We start from the raw sequence: 19,207 nt of genomic DNA, 5'->3' as shown, positions 1-19,207 counted from the left end.
GCTGACGGTCAGATGAGGCCAGGGTATTCTTTTTTTTTTTTTTTTGTCATTACAACTTATTTTTTTTTATTTTTTAACTGGTAATGGAGGAGGGGGCAATGGTCAGTAAATTGGGGAGGGGATTGTGAGGCCTAGCAGGTGCTGCTTTGGCAGTAAAAGGCCCCAACATGAATGGGGCAGTGACATGACAACCCTGCTAATGGGAGTAATAGTGCTCATTATTACATTTATTTCCAGTATTTCTATAAGTAGCATTAGTGCCCAATAATATGCCTATTAGGAGTAATGTCCAATATGACTTCCATCAATAAATTCCAGCAAAATGCCCACCTGCAATAGTGCATCTGCAGTGCACATGGTTTTGCTCATCTGTTAACAAATTTGCTGCAATTAGGCCCTTAGTACATTGTAGTGTAGGCAAAATTGGATGTAGTTCAAACAGCATGCAGTTAAATAGCACCCTGTGTGCACTCCAAATCGCAAAGCACACATTGTATAGACTCAAATCGTACCTAGCACAAATAGCACCATGTGTGGGCACCATTAGTTACATATAGGTTAGGTGTGTGGCAGGTAAATATCCCACACAGTGCATTTTTTGCAGGTAACCCAGCAGGTGCACAGGTGGATTAATTAATCACTGACACATTTTAAAAGGTCCACAGGTGTGGTTGTGATTCTGTGAGGAGACCTGCAAAACATGCACCGTGTGGGGTCCTGAGGACCGAGTTTGAGAACCTGTGGCCTAGATATTACATTTTATTCAAGAAGTCTAGAACACAGGTTCTAAAACTCGGTCCTCAGGACCCCACACAGTGCATGTTTTGCAGGTCTCCTCACAGAATCGCAAGTGAAATAATTAGCTCCACCTGTGGACCTTTTGAAATGTGTCAGTGAGTAATTAATACACCTGTGCACCTGCTGGGTTACCTGCAAAACATGCACTGTGTGGGGTCCTGAGGACCGAGTTTGAGAACCCCTGGTCTAGAACATCCAAGAACATATGCACACACCAGTGACGTGAGATGAGGGTAGTCAGGGGTACATACTATATGCATAATAATAAATCTTAAGTGCCAAGTTGTTAACCTGGCCAGTCTGGTGTGATTGCTATGACATAATGAAATCACTTTGTGTTTGGAATGATCAAGTACAGTAGTAACATACATATGCATGTGCAAACTGTAATCTAAATTAAGGGAACTGCATGTTACTGTATACTGATAGTGAGAAGAACACCCGCTGTAGTATATGGAATTATCAGGAGGACACAGGTTGGAGCAGTAGTGCACTACCTGGAAGTCTGACAGCAGTATACGGTATCACTGAACAACATAGCGAAGGATATGGTAAAAGGGAGAAGCCATTTCTGAGCCCCTGGTGATCTTATCGCCCCGCTGCCCCTTTGTAATTAACATTCAGTTCATAGTTCTAGATAGAATTAATCAAATTTTCAACAGTGCTTTACAGCAATTCAATCTGCCTTTGTAAATAGAAATGAAAATTATGGAAAGATTCTAAATAGGAATAGGCAACATAGAACTGACTGGCTGTTGTAGCACTGGATGTCCCAGAGTCTTGTTAGCCAGAAGCTATCAAGAGCATGACATGGAATGCAGACTCCAGTAATCATGTTGTTATATCTTAGTTTTTGCAATCCAAAATGTCATTATTTCTCTGCTCATTTTAAGATATTATAGTCCCTAAAGTGAGAAGACCACCTAGTAACTGAGGGAAAACAGAAGACGTGGGGTTGAAATAACTCCCTGGTTTGAATTCTCAAACATTCCCCATAAATCATAGAACAATGATTTATATGCCCACCAGTTTACTGTTTAACCCCTGTGCTGTTAGCAGCACAGGAGCGTGTCCTGCAATCATTGGCAGGCCATGGGTTAAACAGCTGCAGGGTATAACCCATAGACAGATCTGTGCCATGTGTTCAGTGTCTGTGTGGGAAGAGCTCCCTACTAGGAATCTTGAGTCAGCAGTTAGCAGTTCTGTGCCTGCATGTTCTATCTGTAGAGCTCACACTGTAACAAGCCTGCTCTGTGAGACACGTCACAAGGGCTCACAATCCTTATACAAAGCATCACTTCAAAGGGCAGCGAAAACAAGAGTTTTCCTAGAAATGAATTAGCTAAGGGGCCCAGAATACACACAGACTCTCAGATCAGCTGCAGTTCACTTTACACACCGCCTCAGGGATATAGACAGAGTGAGCAGCGGTTCCTCTACAGGGGAAGAGGTGGGGTACGTGAATTTCCTACCTGCCTGCTGAAAAATAATACTATACATTGTATATGTGTCATTAATACAGCTTTTCCATACAAAAAAAAAAAGAAAGAAATATATCAACACACCCCACACGGGTCACTGTACTGGTCATACTTTCAAGCCTACTACGCCAGCTGTTAACCAACAAAATCATGTTTATTTGGCAAATACTTGTTTTATGAAATGCACAATTATTCTTAAGGTGGGTACACACTAGGCGACATGCTCTATGAGAGACGTTGCCTAGTGTTTCCCCTCCAGGGCCGGGCTGGGGTGGTCGCGGCCGGGCATACACACTGAGTGATATGATGTTCATATCGCTCAGTGATGTCACGCAGTGGCCACAGGGCCGTCTTTTCGTATGGGCTCAATGGGCTCTTGCCCAAGGGCCCCAGGAGTATAAGGGCCCCAGGCTGATAGCTGAGGGTCCCTCTTTCCAGGGGTACCAGATATTTGAAAATCGGCCCTAGGGAACCAGAGATATCCGACTTCAAAGCAGTGGTCCCCATCCAAGCCTGTTAATTGCTCTTCCCAGCCAGATATCTCGGGCTCTGTATGACTTAGCGTTTTTCTGAGGGTATATTTCAAAAGCTGTGACTCTCCACTTTCGGCGAACACTAGCAGCTTGTCTCTACTATGCCCAGAACCAAAGATATCAGCCTTCAAGCAGCTGGTACCTGCTCAAGCTCCACACGTCTAATATCAAGTTTTATATATTTGTTGGTTAATTGCTCTGGCTCCTGAACTCTGATCCCCAAGTCCCCAGTTCCTCCTGACAGGTGAGACACTCTAATTTGTTATCCCATTCACAGCTAAGAAATCTTTTTCCAGGAACTTGAGATATCTGCAGTCAAGCAAGCTACTCTCTCACCAGAAAATGATGAAAATTAAGCCCACTCCACTATCGACCCCTTCCTTATGTATTAAACACCCCCCCTACCACCCTGAAAGTCATATACTGGGGCCCCTTCATTCAGCCCAGTGCCTCCTTGTACAGTTTAGTGTTCTCCCTTCCACCCCATCTGTGCAGTAAAGGAGTAATTAGCAGAAATTACTGCTCCAAGTCCTACATGCTGAGCTTAATATAGAACACCCCCTACCGCCCGCTGGACATCAAAGCTGCTGCTGATAGCACCCCCACCCATGGAGGATGGGTAGGGGCCCCAGTGTATTGCTGTGCCCAGGGGCCCACACTGCTGTTAAGACGGCCCTGAGTGGCCAGGCCGTGCAGTCTGGCTCATGGACGGCAGTCCGAATTTGAGCTGCCTGCACGGCCGACAGCGAGGGTCGTTAACGGCCAGCGGGGTTGATGGTGGTATACACACTTGCCGAGAAAGTAAACAATGACGCTCAGGAATGGTGAAAATGAGCATCAGCGCTCATTTTCTCGGCAAGTGTGTAAGCACCTTTACTCGGAAAATTATTATTATTATTATTATTATTATTATTTTAGTGTGTGTGTGCGTGTGTGTGTGTGTGTGTGTATATATATATATATATATATATATATATATGTAATTCCAATTATATATTGCACATCTCTTGTTAGTGGAGTTATCTGCAAGATCATGTGTATATGCATTTCTTACATTGAATATTACAAGTTATATTTCTGAGTTTATCAGTCACCATAACTCAGATCCTATCTTACCTGTTACTCTGATGCCCTCTAGTGGACAATACCCTCTAGTGGACAATACTAGTAATATTTAGAGCTTGATACTAATTGCATATTTTTCTTTTCTCCACTTTCCCCCCAGCCCAAAGTTCCTGATAATGCGTACACCCCTTCTGGGGGTTTATGTTCCTCTATAGTAATCCCCTAATCTTTCTCAGACATAGAGCAACACCTGGCAGAGCAAACCATCATTGTCAGCAACTAATGCAGGTACTGTATTTATTAATGACACTGCTAATTAACGAGTACCAAGGGGATACAGACAACAACATCCTCATGCCTAGTCCCAATAGCTCCTCTCCTCTCATTGATGGTGTCAGCAAACACACAACCTCAAGTATTCTGCAGCTGTTGTAGAACTAAAAGTCCCAGCATAAACGCTAGTAGCATAATATGCTGGGACAATGCCTATAGAGAAACAGGTACCCTTTGCCCAACACAACCCCCAATAGCCTGGCAGCTATTGCAAGTTATTACCACCAGCCAGAAAGGGGTTAACACCATATATGACATTATGCATTGGTAGAATGAGGACAAATGACAGAGGTGACGTATGTGCGACGATTCTGTGACGCAAAACAAACACAATTAACATTGCTAATTACTAACCAGCAGCTATACACCGCTCTGCTTATACAGCTGTCATTATATGGCAATTATCTCTCCTCTTGCTACACATTATCCCACGGCAGCGCTAACAGTACTAGTGCGTTTCCATCGCAGCCACAAGTGCACGGGGAGAAATCGCATCTGCCTTGCAACTTTCCTGTCGCAGCGACTGATACTTCCTGGTACGGGAGGAAAACAAAATTCAGTTTGCTTAAATCTGTCACATTGGGCAATATTGAATAAATATATCTCAGCCACCTCCTTAGCTGCTGCGGACCTGCACTGTAATAATATTTTTCAGTAAATCATTCCAAAGAACAATCACAACATACTTCCAACTTTTTTTTGTTCTCTGAAATGTGTCCCCAAGCCCCGGAGTTTGCCCCATGGGTTACCTGTAGCCTCCTGCAGGACTCCTCTCCTGGGACCGCGCTTCTGCTTCTGCACTTGAGTTGCTCCATTTCTTTGCTGAGTTTTTTTTTCTTTGTAATTGACTTAGCAGCTCCCGAGTGATGGGGTGTCAGGGCTTTCTCTTACTGTTGCATTAATGGCATGAAATGCTAATGATTGTGTTATTAGTCTTCTGTCCCAGCTGGTAGTTGCAGGTTAAAGGATGGCTTGGAGAACGGACGCGGCTGGTAAAATGCATCAAAGTCGTATCTCAAGCCAAGCTACACTGTTCTTCTTCTAGCTGCTCCAATCCTAGGGAGACAGACTGAAGAGGCAGCCTGCCCTTTCTTTTATACACCCTACCTCCCCCTTCTCTTCTAGTGGGCATGTTCCCGCTGCTTCCACACCCCTTTCCCCTCACCCCAAAAAAAAAAAAGTGAAAGTGTTTAATCAAGAACAAAAAGTCTAGAAATCGCTTTGCAGTTACTGCTCTTTTGTCATTCACAAGTGACACAACAGAGCCACTACTTTCTATACTGCTGGGTTATTTCCATACCTGTGATACTGTTATTCATCTGCTGGGGACGTATTCCTTGTAGTCATGTACAGTAGCTCGTTACTACAATCAATTACAGGTGAATACATGAGCTTGTGGATAAAAGTGACTATCATGGAGATCAACAGCTAATCAGTATACACACATCATATATTTGTCTTGGGATTTAAAAATCAATTTGGTCAATACAAGTGATAGCAAACACATTTATATATATATATATATATATATACACACACACACACACACACACACACAGAGTCACACACATATGTATGTATATACATGTATATATATATATATATATATATACACACACACACACACACACACGCACCGATAGATAGATAGATAGATAGATAGATAGATAGATAGATAGATAGATAGATAGATAGATAGATAGATAGATAGATAGATAGATAGATTGTATATAATAACCATATATACTGATGATAAGTAGGTAAATTCATTTTATTCATACATTGTTATATAACTTACCACTTAACTGACAATTTTTCCCTTCATAAGCGTTAACAACATTGTTTTTTAAAATTAATTTTATTTAATAAAGTTGAAAAAGTATTTTTTTAAAATATTTAAACATTATATTATGCACATCTGCAGAATGGATCTCCTCATCAAAAATGGGGGGACAGGGTGGCATAACGCAGTTGCATGAAATCTGACCATGCCAGTTAAGTGGGTTTTTTTTTTTTAAGGTTCTAGCAAATGGTGTTCACATGCTGTAAAAATGGAAACATACAAGGGGAGGGAGGAAATCAATTAATTAATTAATAAATAATAATAATAATAATTTTAATAATAATAGGTGATGCAACAAGTACATTGTTTTTCAACTATTTAGTTAGCATTTATTTTAAGAAAAAAATGTACGGGACAAGATTTAAAAAAAAAAACAAATTTGGAAAAAAACAAAGTTTCTAAGTTAGGTATATATTCCTGTACTGCACGTTTAAGTATTTTTGTTTATCATTTTGATAATAATAATAATAATAATAATAATAATAATAATAATAACAAATAATAATAATAATGTATTTTATTACATTTCAATAAAAATGTCGGAATATATTATCTGCACCCAAATCTTACTTAACACAAGTATTATCTATGAAGAATTAAAACAACATCAACTTCTTTTAAAGATGTACTTGAAATGTTTCTTTTTAAATATGGGTTGTTTATATTAAAATAAATAAATATGGACACCTATTTTGTGTTATCTGCATGAATTGATTCCTATTAATTCCTTAGTATAGTTAACAAATATATATAAAAAAGTTTTATTTATTTTTTTATTATGTTGTGTACTGTATGTTTCCAATATTATTACTGTATCTTTTTTTTTTTTTTTTTTTTTTAGGCTTCTGCAGCCAATGCATTGCAAAGTTAAAAGCAACAAATGTGTTAACCTACAGCGCACATGTAATTACTTTCCACCTGTTTGTTTATGAGACCTGCTAACAGACATAAAATAAGAAAGGGCATTCACTTACGTGTCCCAAGGCGTCAGAATATTTAGACAATTTGTTAGAAAGAAAAAGAGACTTCATTGAGTTTTATTAGTTTACTTCTGATCCCAGTGCACTGAAATATGACAAACAGTAGCAAGGATAGGAGGATAACAGCAGTCAGCAAAGTGGGAAGTAGTGGGAATTGCTGTGTAACGCTTTCCAGGAACAAAATAGTTAAACATTATCAAATTTTTAAATATATACAGCAGATTCCCTGCATAGCTCTAGTTTATTTCTAATACCTGGTAACGTGCCTTGTAGCTTCATCCAGAAAGGCTGGAGAAATTCTCCAAAGTGATTTGATAATTGAGTGCTAATTGAACAACTTTGTTGGGTAATTCCGATCACCCCGTAAACCCTCATACCCATGGTAAATGAAAGAAAATATAAAGTTTATTTTTAAACAGCTGATTTGAACACCGTTTTACACATGCTTGGAAGGGAATCCATTTCATCCAAACCACATCCATCTCCATCTGCCCAATAGTTTTACAAAATAAATCATTTTAAAAATGGTTTAGATGCATTTGTTTGAATATAAGAATTCTTAAAGCCTGTATGCTGCTCTGCGGAATAAACCTTTCATATTCATTTGATTAATTTGCCTGGTAGCATACATTAGCCAAAATTGGGATTCAGTTATTTAGAGTATTCTTCAATGCGAAAGAGCACAAATACCCTTATCCCAATATAATCCAATCATTTTCCTGTCCACTATGGATAGGCTGAGATTCATTGCCTTGTGCCAGGGTCATTGCCTCAGTTGATTCTCTGGATCTAACTTACTGCACCTAAACATTGACCCTTATAGGAAAAGTCTATTCCACCCAGGTTTCAGCAATAATTTACATATGTTAACCACATTGAATTCTAAAATAAAATGGTCATGGTTTACACAGATGTGTTGTCTCATGCTTAAACTGAGAGTATGTGATTTATTTTAGAATGATTACTCATCAGCTTACCCTGGATCCTTAGATGATACATCTTTCGTTTATTCTTTTTGTCCAACCTAGTCATGTTTAAGCAAATTCTAGGTCCAGAAATTTTTTTCACTGGGGAATCATTGGTCTTTAACCCTTTCACAGTCAGCTACATATTATTGGTACAGTATGAGTAAACAAATGTATCATAAGTTATTTGAAAGTATCATATCTGCGTAAATTCTCAGTCTTTGTGAGGAGTATAAATGTAAAATAGGTATGCGGAGAAATAAATGTGAAAATTAGAATGTTTACTGTAGTATGAAAAATATTCCTATAAACAGTACAAAACAATAGTTCTGATCAATTTATTGTATTGTTGAATAATATTTGCAACACAGAATAAAGTTTCTTATCCACAATTTGCATATCTTTGCTCTTCACTTTAATACAAAATGCATATATTGCTATATTAGCAATATGTTATTTTATCACCTGACTTCCTCACATATCAGTTTACTTCTTTTCACATGTTTTATAAACAAAAGAATGACAGATAATATGTTAATCTCATCTGAGTCATTTACCCTATTTTGTTTCATGTATTGCAGCTTTTGCTATTGCGAATTATCCAAAACAAATTAAAGGTTTACTTTATTAAGTGTACTGTAACATTGTAGATAATTTACACTTCATTTTCCTTGTACATTATACTGTGTGTATATATATATAATATATATATATATATACATTTTATACATTTCTATGTTTATGGATAGATATTCCCAACCAGGGTCTCAACGCAGTAAGTTCAAATCTGTAGAGTTGCAAATATGTAGGAATTATTTTTGCGATAGAATGTTGGTTAAAGTTTCAGAAAAATGGTGTGTGTTATTTACTTTTCTGTTTATGCTTTTTTATGTTTCAAACGTTATTTAACATTTTAACACAGGTGTGCGTTGTTAAAAATTACAATTAAGTGTGACAAAATGAAATCTTTGGGAACTTTACAGTGTACAGTACACTATTCTTGTGATGAGTCAGTCCATGTTTTACAGACACAGCAATTGGTCTATGTATATAATATATAACCCCAAAAATAAATAATACAAATAATTGTAATAATTTGTAATAATTTGGGAACAAAAATTCACATGAATTATTTTCAAACAACAATTATAGCATGTTTTATATTATTATAATGTAAATTACTTCTCTATGCTTTATGCGCTTATATTTTATTTTTATCCCATGCTATTTCTAAATCAAATCATTTCACAAATGGAACAACTTATTAGAGAATGTTTTGTGATGGGTTTCTAATAAATACATAGTGATCATAGATTGTAAACTCATTTCGGCATTGCCATCATGATTTCCAGTTTCATGTTATTGTATGTAATTTGTTTACATTATGATCCCCTGCACAGTGCTGTGTACTATGGCAGTTTTTTATAAAAGAAGAAGAAGGAGGAGAAGGAGAAGAAGATGATTCAGGCTATGGGGGTATCCAATTACCCGCAGTCAATGACTGCAGGTAATTGGATCGCCTGGGGCTATCCAATTAGCCTCAATGCGGTGCGCTCCTCGCACCAGTGCCGGCACATATCAGGGATTATGCTTACCTGACTTACCTTCTTCATGTCTTCTGGCTGCTTCTCTTCCCACCGTAGCTCCTCTGCTCCATTTTCCATAAGTGTGGCATGTCCTGCCTATTTTAGGGGCTGAGATGTCATTCACAGCTCAGCCACTCCCCCGGCTCTAAGAAGCAGAGCCTGCAGCTGCACATGTGCATAAACGCCAATAGTAATATGCACATAACAGTTACCTGCCATTGATGGTGTGTGTTACCATTACCATCGATGGAGGTAATGCCGATGGCCATCCCTAATCCTACCTGCACCTTCTGTGCAAGCGCAGAGCCCCTCAATGTCTTTTCTTCTTCAAATGTGCAGTATGACTAATACACATGCGCAGTATGACTTATACAAATGTGCAATATGACTTATACACCTGCTAAGTATGAGTTATACACCTGCTTAGTATGAGTTATACATCTGCTCAGTATGACATATAAACCTGCTCAGTATGACATGCACACCTGCGAAGTATGACATACATATGTGCAGTATGAATTATACACATGCACAGTATGACTTACTGTATACACATGTGCAGTATGAATTATACACATGTGCAGAAAGACTTAAACACATGTGCAGTATGACTTATACACATGTGCAGTATGACTTATACACATGTGCAGTATGACTTATACACATGCGCAGTATGACTTATGCACATGTGCAGTATGACTTATACACATGTGCAGTATGACTTATACACATGCGCATTATGACTTATACACATGTGCAGTATGACTTATACACATGCGCAGTATGAATTATACACATGTGCAGTATGACTTAAAGACATGTGCAGTATGACTTATACACATGCGCAGTATGACTTATACATATGTGCAGTATGACATACACATGCACAGTATGACTTATACACATGCGCAGTATGACTTATACACATGCACAGTATGACTTATACACATGCGCAGTATGAATTATACACATGTGCATTATGACTTAAAGACATGCACAGTATGACTTAAACACATGCTCAGTATGACCTCTACACATGCGTAGTATGACTTATACACACGTGCAGTACTATTTATACACATGCACAGTATGACATATAAATGTGCAATATGACTTATACACCTGTGCAGTATGACTTAAACACATGTGCAGTATGACTTATACACCTGCGCAGTATGATTTATATACAGTACATGTGCAGTAAGAGTATACACATTCTTAAGGAAGATGCTAGGCTGAACAGCCTGGCTGAACAGGGTTGTCTTAGAAGGGTTGTTTTTAAAGGGTTAAGAAAATATTACGATATAGACTTACCCAGGACTCAAAAAGGACGAAAACAGACAGAAACATCCAACCAACGTTGCAACAAAACAACCACCCTTCCTTTCATCCTCAATCAAAATCATCTGTGCATTTATACGTATGTAACTATAATCCTCATAACCTCTAAGAACAGAATGCAACCAATTTTGTATAAAACCAGTTGTATTGTGATTTGCATGTCACTGTACATACCTGTGTCTCTGTCATGCTCAGTTAACATACAGCGGAACAATACCAGTAAGCAGGCACCTGAACTTTAACTTTAACAAGTGAAACCTTGCACTCTAAGCCTAGATAACTTTGCCTTAATCTCAAACGACCCATGTACCACAAATTGATTTTCTGCATTGCAATTCATGGAGTATTCATAAAGGCCATTACATCATTCAATCTCCCAGCAACTCACCTCTCTGTACATCTTGCCCCCTCAATTATTCACTCCCCTCTTATTAACACTCATGAGCTTTTTACTTCCCTGTATTCATTGACAATAACATCTACAACCTCTCACCATAAAAAACTTTCACAAACCTCTGACACCCACATTTATCCCTCTCTTCTGCTTCTGATAGCTAGTGGTTGGGTCCTGATAGCAGGACCCAACCACTTGCATCACTCACATTCACCTGATTCACAGCAACATAGAAATCCAGCTAACCTCATAAACATCACATGTCTTCCATCACCCCCCAGTTCACTAAAATGTGCCTTATGGAATGCACGCTCTGTTTGTAACAAATGAACATCCATCCATGACCTCTACATATCTAACAACTTCAATCTGCTGGCTATAACAGAAACATGGCTCACACAATCAGACACGGCCTCCTCTGCAGCACTGTCACATGGTGGTTTCCACTTCACACACACCTCCAGGCCTGGTAACCATAAAGGAGGTAGGGTTGGATTATTACTTTCCCAATCTTTTGCATAAACTGTTCTACCACTGGTTCCATCACTCACGTTTACATAATTTGAAGTACATTCCATCAGGGTTTACTCTCTTTTATCTCTGCGTGTTACAGCTATCTATCAGCCACCTGGGCATCCCAAACAATTTCTGGAAGATTTTTCTGCCCGGCTCCCTCACTTCCTGTCCTCTGACATCTCCACTATCATCATGGGTGATTTCAGTATTGCTATTGATTGTTCAAAATCTGCTGCTCATGTCTCCAAACTACTCTCTCTAACCTCCTCTCATGGAGGCTGCAAGGTAGGGGGCGCTGTTGTCTGCACTTGTCAATTATCTGTTTTAATTATTTTCACTTGCAGCTTCCCCCCTTTTTAAAGTCCAGCATCTCCTAACCACCCCTGTCTCCTACTCTGACCCGTTCTGTCGCTAATACCTATACAGCATTCATGACATCACACACAGCCGCTGCGGGCCAGGGAGCGACGAGTAGCTCCCGGCCAGCACGCTAAAGCTGCGCTGGCCGGGTGCTACTCGTAAAGTGCAAAAGCATTGCCTGTGTGTGACATGCAGAGCGGGATAGCCCTGTGCTGGGCGTCCCCCCGCATGTCTATTGTCATGATCGTAGCCCTGCAAAATTTTGCAGAGCTGCGATCAACTCGGAATGACCCCCTATGACATATACACATGCGCAGTATGACATATACACATGCACAGTATGACATATATGTGGGAGTGCTGGCGCGACCCACTCTACCCCCCACTGCCGGTCCGGGGCCTTCCCCCCACCCCCGCTGCCGCCCGCCGCAGCAGAAGGCGCGCCCACGTGTTGTGGCGCGTCATCACTGGGCGATGCGGCGGGCCAATGAGGACCTGCCGTGTCACCCATCCCAGAGAGCAGCGTGGCGGGGCTTTTAAACGCCCGCACGCGGCGGGAAGAGGAGGTGTTCGGACGGCGAGCGGACGGAGGACGTCGGCGCGGTCAGCGGAGGCGGCACTGCGGAGGATTCGGGATCGGATGTCCGGACGTCAGTGGATCAGGTAAGCCCTCGGTGAGGCCCTTTTCTCCAGCAGGTACCATCACCGGGTCTGCTCCCACCGCACCACCATCGCCGGCGTTAGGCCGAGGCCCCCCCATTGTTCCCCCACCGTCAGGCAGGCCACGGCCTGAGCCGCAGCGGGCGCTAGGCCCCCCCCATTGTTCCCCCACCGTCAGGCAGGTTACGGCCTGAGCAGCAGCGGGCGCTAGGCCCCCCCATTGTTCCCCCAACGTCAGGCAGGCCACGGCCTGAGCCGCAGCGGGCGCTAGGCCCCCCCCCCATTGTTCCCCCACCGTCAGGCAGGCCACGGCCTGAGCCGCAGCGGGCGCTAGGCCCCCCCCCATTGTTCCCCCACCGTCAGGCAGGCCACGGCCTGAGCCGCAGCGGGCGCTAGGCCCCCCCATTGTTCCCCCACAGTCAGGCAGGCCACGGCCTGAGCAGCAGCGGGCGCTAGGCCCCCCATTGTTATCCTGGGGTGTGTCGCATCTGTTGTAGCACACTGTTTACCATTGTACCACCGTGTTTGTTATCGTTGTACACTGTTCACCTTTCCATACACTGTCCGCACCGTCTTGCTTACGCGCCAACATTGAGCGCCGTCGTATACTATTTACATGGCGAGGTGTAATACCCGTGACTGTCCACGGGCCCTCCACTGGTTGGTCCCTAGGGAAGGTAAGGTGCCGTTTGTTGTTGTTGTGTTTGTGGTTGTTGTTGCTGTTGTGTTTTGAAGTTCGTTCCAGGTGCCGAGACCAAGATATCGGACCATCAAAGGGGACCAACATATACCCGGTGAGGATAGCTTGTTCGAGTCTGTTTTGTGTACCGTACGTGACCCCTCCCCCCCCCTTGGTTTCGTAGGGCGTTTCCGTCCGGGTCGCACCCACCGTGCCTCGCACGCGGGTGTAACCAGTCTGAGGCCACAAGTGCCAATGATGACCATCTTCTAGTTCAGCGAGCGTCTGCCCGATTGCCCCCCCTTCCCCCCCCAGTGCCCTTCCAGAGCCTTAGCGTAGTCGCCTTTCTTTTGCAGACGGAAGGACCGCCGACGGGGAGCGAGGGATCTGGGATCATCACTGACCCGAAGGTAAGAGTCAGCGGCGGGCGCGGGGTGAGTAACTGTACTCGCGAGCACCAACAGCGTCGCGCGCAAGGCCCCCCCCCCCCGGTCTCTTACATTTGGCGTTGCCGGCAGGATCCGACATGTCGGTCCCAGCAACGGACCCGGCACCGGATTGGCCCGGTCTGCCCCTCGGGACGGCCATCCATTTTCTGTCTAGGTACGATGGGTGGAACATGCCCCTCGAGGAGTGGAAGCATCAGCTGGACTCTGTCATCCGGCTACACCGCCTACCCGCTTCGGCGCACGTGGATCTGGCCCTACAGTTCCTCCAAGGAGAAGCCAGGGAGACCGTGATGCTGCGACCGGATGAGCAGAGGACGGACCTCGACGGGGTATACAAGATCCTCAAGGACGTCTACCGGGAGAGGTCAACGGCAGATGGCCTCCGGAGGCGCCTCTTCGCACGATTCCAGACGGAGGATGAAACTATCTCCCAGTTTGCCAACGCCTTACAGAAATGCGCGCAGAAGATCAAGGCACGTCCCGACGAGAAGTGGTTGACCGGAGACGCGGACTCCGGACTCCGGGACTGTTTCGTGGCCGGCCTGAGGAATAAACAATTACGAAACCACCTCCTGGACAAGATCGAGGCTCAGCCCACCATGACCTTCCCCGACGCGCTGGAGAGGGCCTTGACCAAGGACTAGGATGCGGAATTTGGGTCCTGCGTCATAGCTCCCCAGCAGGCCCAACCCCTGGTGCAGGCCCAGTCACCACCACCGCCCCCCAAGCCAGAGGTCAGTCCCCTGGAAGGGTGCGTCAAGGACCTGACCAATGCCCTCCTACTAGTCCAGGAAGAGATGTCCAAACTGAAGCGACGGGTGGAACAATCGGAAAGCCGCAATGTAATTACGGGAGGAAGCACCAGGGACGCCGAGGAGGAGATGGGAGACTCCTTTTAATGTCTACGCCGGCGGGAGGAACCGCGCAGACGAACGGAGGACACCCGACGGAGGGGACCCCGGGAGATGACGTGCTGGGAGTGTGGACGTCCGGGACACTTCGCGCGGGAGTGTCCAGAGGCCCGACGCCACCGGAGTGATCGCAGGAGGGCTTTAAACTAACATCCCTCGCAGTTGCGGGCAAAACTGCGAGGAACAGAGACGACTTTGTCGATATCGCCCATTCCTCGGATCTAATTGGAGAATGCCCCACCGTGATAGCGCGGCTAGACGGTCAGAGCCAACGCTGCCTGCTGGACACCGGTTCTCAAGTGTCCACCATGTCCGAGAGATGCTTCCAACAGGACTACAGCCACTTGAAGAGGATGGACGTGGGAGACTGGATAACCCTCACGGCCGCCAACAACTTGCACCTCCCAATCCTGGGCGTTGTGTGGCTCGAGGTAGAACTGTATGGGCAATCCCTTGGAAAAAAAGGAATAATGGTAGTCGCCGGAGACGAGTTAAGACATGGGCCCATCATCCTGGGGACCAACATATTGCGAGACTTGGATCAAGCCCTGGCCCAGGAGAAGGGCCCCCGATATTGGAAATACCTGGGGATACAGAAGCCCGTACAACAGGCCCTACAGAGAGTGGTCCAGCTAGGCGACGGGTTGTTGTCTGCCCGAGGCCTGGGCCCCTTGGGGCGTATTAAGACCCACCACAATCAAAGGGTGAAGATACCCGCCCGACAGGAGGTAGTGTTGGACTTCCCCGTACGGACGCAGCACCGCCTGGAAGGTAAGGCGGTACTGATCGAGCCATGCTGGTTCAGCCAGTCCGGTGCGGGGCAGGTTGTGGCCCGGGTCCTGGCCGTGGTCCGGAACGGCATGGTCCCCATACGGATTTGTAACCTGGGGGACCTCCCCACACATATCCCCCCCGGACCATCCTCGCACAGGTGGACGCGATCCCGGCGGAAGGCGTGGAGACAGGACGAGGCCTAGTCCTGGATTCGGATGGGCGGAATCCTTGGACACTGGCCGTGAGCCTAGAAGAATCGGAGGAACCCACTGCCAGCTGGAACGGCCAAACCATACTGGCCCAGATGGACGTCTCTCTGGAGCAGGCCAGCCCCTCCGACATCAAAAGACTAGAACGGATGCTATGGAAAAGGCAAAAGGCGTTCTCGCGGCACGAGGAAGATTTCGGCTACACCCGAGAATTGGAGCACGAGATCAACACGGGGGACAACGCCCCTGTCAGGGAGCGATACCGGCCGATCCCGCCCAAATTGTACCAGGAAGTAAAGAGCATGATCCGCCAGATGCTGGACAACCAGGTTATTCGAGAGAGCAAAAGCCCCTGGGCGGCCCCTATCGTACTGATAAAGAAAAAGGATGGCGCGCTACGCTTCTGCGTGGACTACCGGAAGCTCAACCACTGCACTGTGCGCGACGCGTACCCGCTGCCCCGGATCGAAGAATCTTTGGCAGCCCTAGGTAAATCCCGTTATTTTTCAACATTGGATATGGCCAGTGGGTACTGGCAGGTGCCGGTAGCCGAGAAGGACCAGGCTAAAACCGCCTTCATCACACCCATGGGTCTGTTCGATTTTTGTAGGATGCCCTTCGGATTTTCCAATGCCCCTGCCACGTTCCAACGCCTCATGGAACGCTGCCTGGGGGACTTGAACTTCGATGCGATTCTGATCTACCTCGATGACATCATCGTGTTCGCCCCAACGTTGGAGGAACACTTGCGGAGACTGGACTTGGTCCTGCAAAGGCTGGAACAGTTCGGGCTCAAACCAAAGCCAAGGAAATGTCACCTTCTCAAGCCCAGCCTTGAGTACTTGGGGCATGTGGTCTCCCAGCAGGGGGTACAGCCGACCCCCGACAAACTCGCCGCGATCCGTGGATGGAAAGCCCCAACCACTGTGACGGAGGTGAGGGCCTTCTTGGGACTGGTGGGATACTACCGACGATTCATCAAGGGCTTTGCCAAGATTGCCGGACCCTTGCATGACCTACTTCAAGGGGTAGCGACAGATGCCCGGAGGAAGGCGGTGGAATGGGGGCGAGCCCAGGACGACGCGTTCAACCAGCTTAAAGACGCCCTCATGCATGCCCCGGTCTTGGCCTATGCGGACTTCGACAAACCGTTCTTGGTCTATACCGACGGAAGCCACCAGGGGTTGGGGGCGGTGCTCTCCCAAGTACAGGACAGCCAGGAGAGGATGATCGCCTATGGAAGCCGGAGTTTACGGGACTCCGAACGGAACCCCGATAACTACAGCTCGTTCAAGCTGGAGTTGCTGGCACTGGTGTGGGCGGTGACAGAAAAGTTTGCGGAGTACTTGACAGGCGTGGACTTCGAGGTCATAACCGACAACAATCCCCTGGCCCACCTCAGCACAGCCAAACTAGGGGCTCTGGAGCAACGCTGGGTGGCCCGACTGGCAAAATTTCCCCACAAAATCAAGTATCGTCCAGGGAGGGACAACGCCAACGCGGACGCCCTGTCCCGGTTTCCAGTGGAAGGCCCCACCGACGAGGAGCAAGAGGGACTGGAGATCCCAGACCTCACCAGGGTCGGACCAGCCCCCCGGTCCTGGCAGGCCACCAGCTGCGGTCTCCTCCTGCAAAAGACCCCCAAGGATTGGGCCATTCAACAGGAGCAGGACCCAGACCTGAGAGCTCTTTGCGTCTGGAAAAAGGGAGGGCACTGGCCCTCCAACCGAGAGAGGGAACATCTTGGAGCTAACGGGCAGAAAATACTACACCAGTGGGATCAGCTGGCGGTCCAGGAGGATGTATTATGTCGGCGCGCCTACCTGGAGCAGGAACTTCGCTATGTGTGGCAGATCGTCCTCCCCGAAACTACAGCCCGGGCCTTAGTGACAGAGGCCCATGAGGAAGGGGCCCACTTCGGGGTGGCCAAGACACTCCAGTGGATCCGCCGACAGTACTTCCTACCTGGACTCAAGGGGGTGGTGGAGGACGTATGCCGAACGTGCGAGAGGTGTGGAGTGACCAAGCCCAGCGAACAACGGGCCCCCGTCCAAACCATCAAGACAAGTAGGCCCCTGGAGCTACTGATGGTGGACTATGTCTCGCTAGGTGAATCGGCGGCTGGATACCAGTATGCCTTGGTGATGACGGATCACTTCACCAAGTTCACCGTGGTGGCCCCCACCCGGGACCAGACAGCAGAGGGGGCCGCCAAAGCCATCGTGGAGCAGTTCATCCGGGAAGTATGGGTGCCCTGAGCGCATTCACTCGGACCAGGGTGCGTGCTTCCAAGGCCGGGTGATGGAGCGACTCTGCCAGACCTATGGCATGCAGAAGTCCCAGACCACCCCATATCACCCTCAAGGGAATGGGGCCTGCGAGAGATTTAACCGGACCCTCTTACAGATGCTGAGGACGCTAGCACCCGAGAAGAGAAGGCGCTGGCCCGACTTCGTCCAGGAGTGCGTGTGGGCATACAACAACAGAGTACACCGGACCACAGGCATTTTCCCCTATTTCATGTTGTTTGGCCGACCGGGGCGGGAGCTGCAGGACCTTGACTTGACCTTACCGACGGGGGATGACCAATGGACCGAAGGTGGATGGGTCGAGGAGCAGAGACGTTGCCTAAAGACTGTGGCAGAGATGGCGGAGTCCCACATCAGCTCCGCCGAACACCCCCAACCTCCCCAGGCTCAGAGGGAACCCCTCGAGGTGGGTCAACGGGTCCGGGTCCGGGAGAAACGGCCCAAGAACAAACTGAGCGAGAGGTGGGAAGTAGTGCCCTATGTGGTGCAGCGGCAGGCATCTCCCGGCAGTCCAGTCTATCAGGTGCGAGCCGACGACGACAGCGGTTGTACCCGCACCCTACATCGAGACATGCTGCGCCCTTGCGAGCCACAGGCCCCAAGGGGCGAAGCAGAGGAGCCAGTGCTGTGCGGCCCCCCAGTAGCCAGGGTGGCCCCAGGGGGACCAGCCACAACCCTGGGGCCAATACTCTTCGACTTATGGGTACCCCCACCAACTCCAGCGCCACCAGTCGGCCCGGCCACAGGGGGGGCAACCACGGAAACCAGCCCCACACCCACGGAGGAGCCGACAACTGACTCGTCCCCAGCAAGGCAGGGAGGGGCGCCCAGGGAGCCCACACCAACCCCCCTGCCCCAAGCCGCACCGGTCCGGAGATCGGCCCGTTCCACCATGGGAGTACCCCCACCACGCTTCGCAGACCCCGACTTCGAGTGGTCGCACAACCCAGTCTTTGTGTGGACCACAAAGGAAAAGGCGGGGGGAAGTGTGGGAGTGCTGGCGCGACCCACTCCACCCCCC

At 46.8% G+C, this 19,207-nt stretch overlaps 1 protein-coding gene and 1 long non-coding RNA gene across 3 annotated transcripts in view; one reads left to right on the top strand and one right to left on the bottom strand.

Moving 5' to 3' along the window:
- IGF2 (insulin like growth factor 2) overlaps positions 1-5,284 on the bottom strand; it is a 53,576-nt gene extending 48,292 nt beyond the window's left edge. For both annotated transcript variants that reach the window (XM_063944722.1, XM_063944723.1), the window contains exon 1: positions 4,960-5,284. In XM_063944722.1, coding sequence (XP_063800792.1) covers positions 4,960-5,025 — 66 coding nt within the window. In that variant the 5' untranslated portion in view covers positions 5,026-5,284. The remainder of the gene's footprint in view (positions 1-4,959) is intronic.
- On the top strand, positions 2,907-8,305 carry LOC134969021 (uncharacterized). The gene is made up of 3 exons (XR_010189376.1): positions 2,907-3,056; positions 4,038-4,165; positions 6,895-8,305. It is a non-coding gene; the product is annotated as an uncharacterized LOC134969021 (long non-coding RNA).
- Positions 8,306-19,207: the final 10,902 nt, after the last annotated feature.

The sequence above is a fragment of the Pseudophryne corroboree genome, chromosome 11 (genome assembly GCF_028390025.1).
Source record: "Pseudophryne corroboree isolate aPseCor3 chromosome 11, aPseCor3.hap2, whole genome shotgun sequence".
Classification (NCBI taxonomy): Eukaryota; Metazoa; Chordata; class Amphibia; order Anura; family Myobatrachidae; genus Pseudophryne; species Pseudophryne corroboree.
The sequence above is the reverse complement of the archived record's forward strand: the minus strand, read 5'-3'. Positions and strand labels throughout refer to the sequence as shown.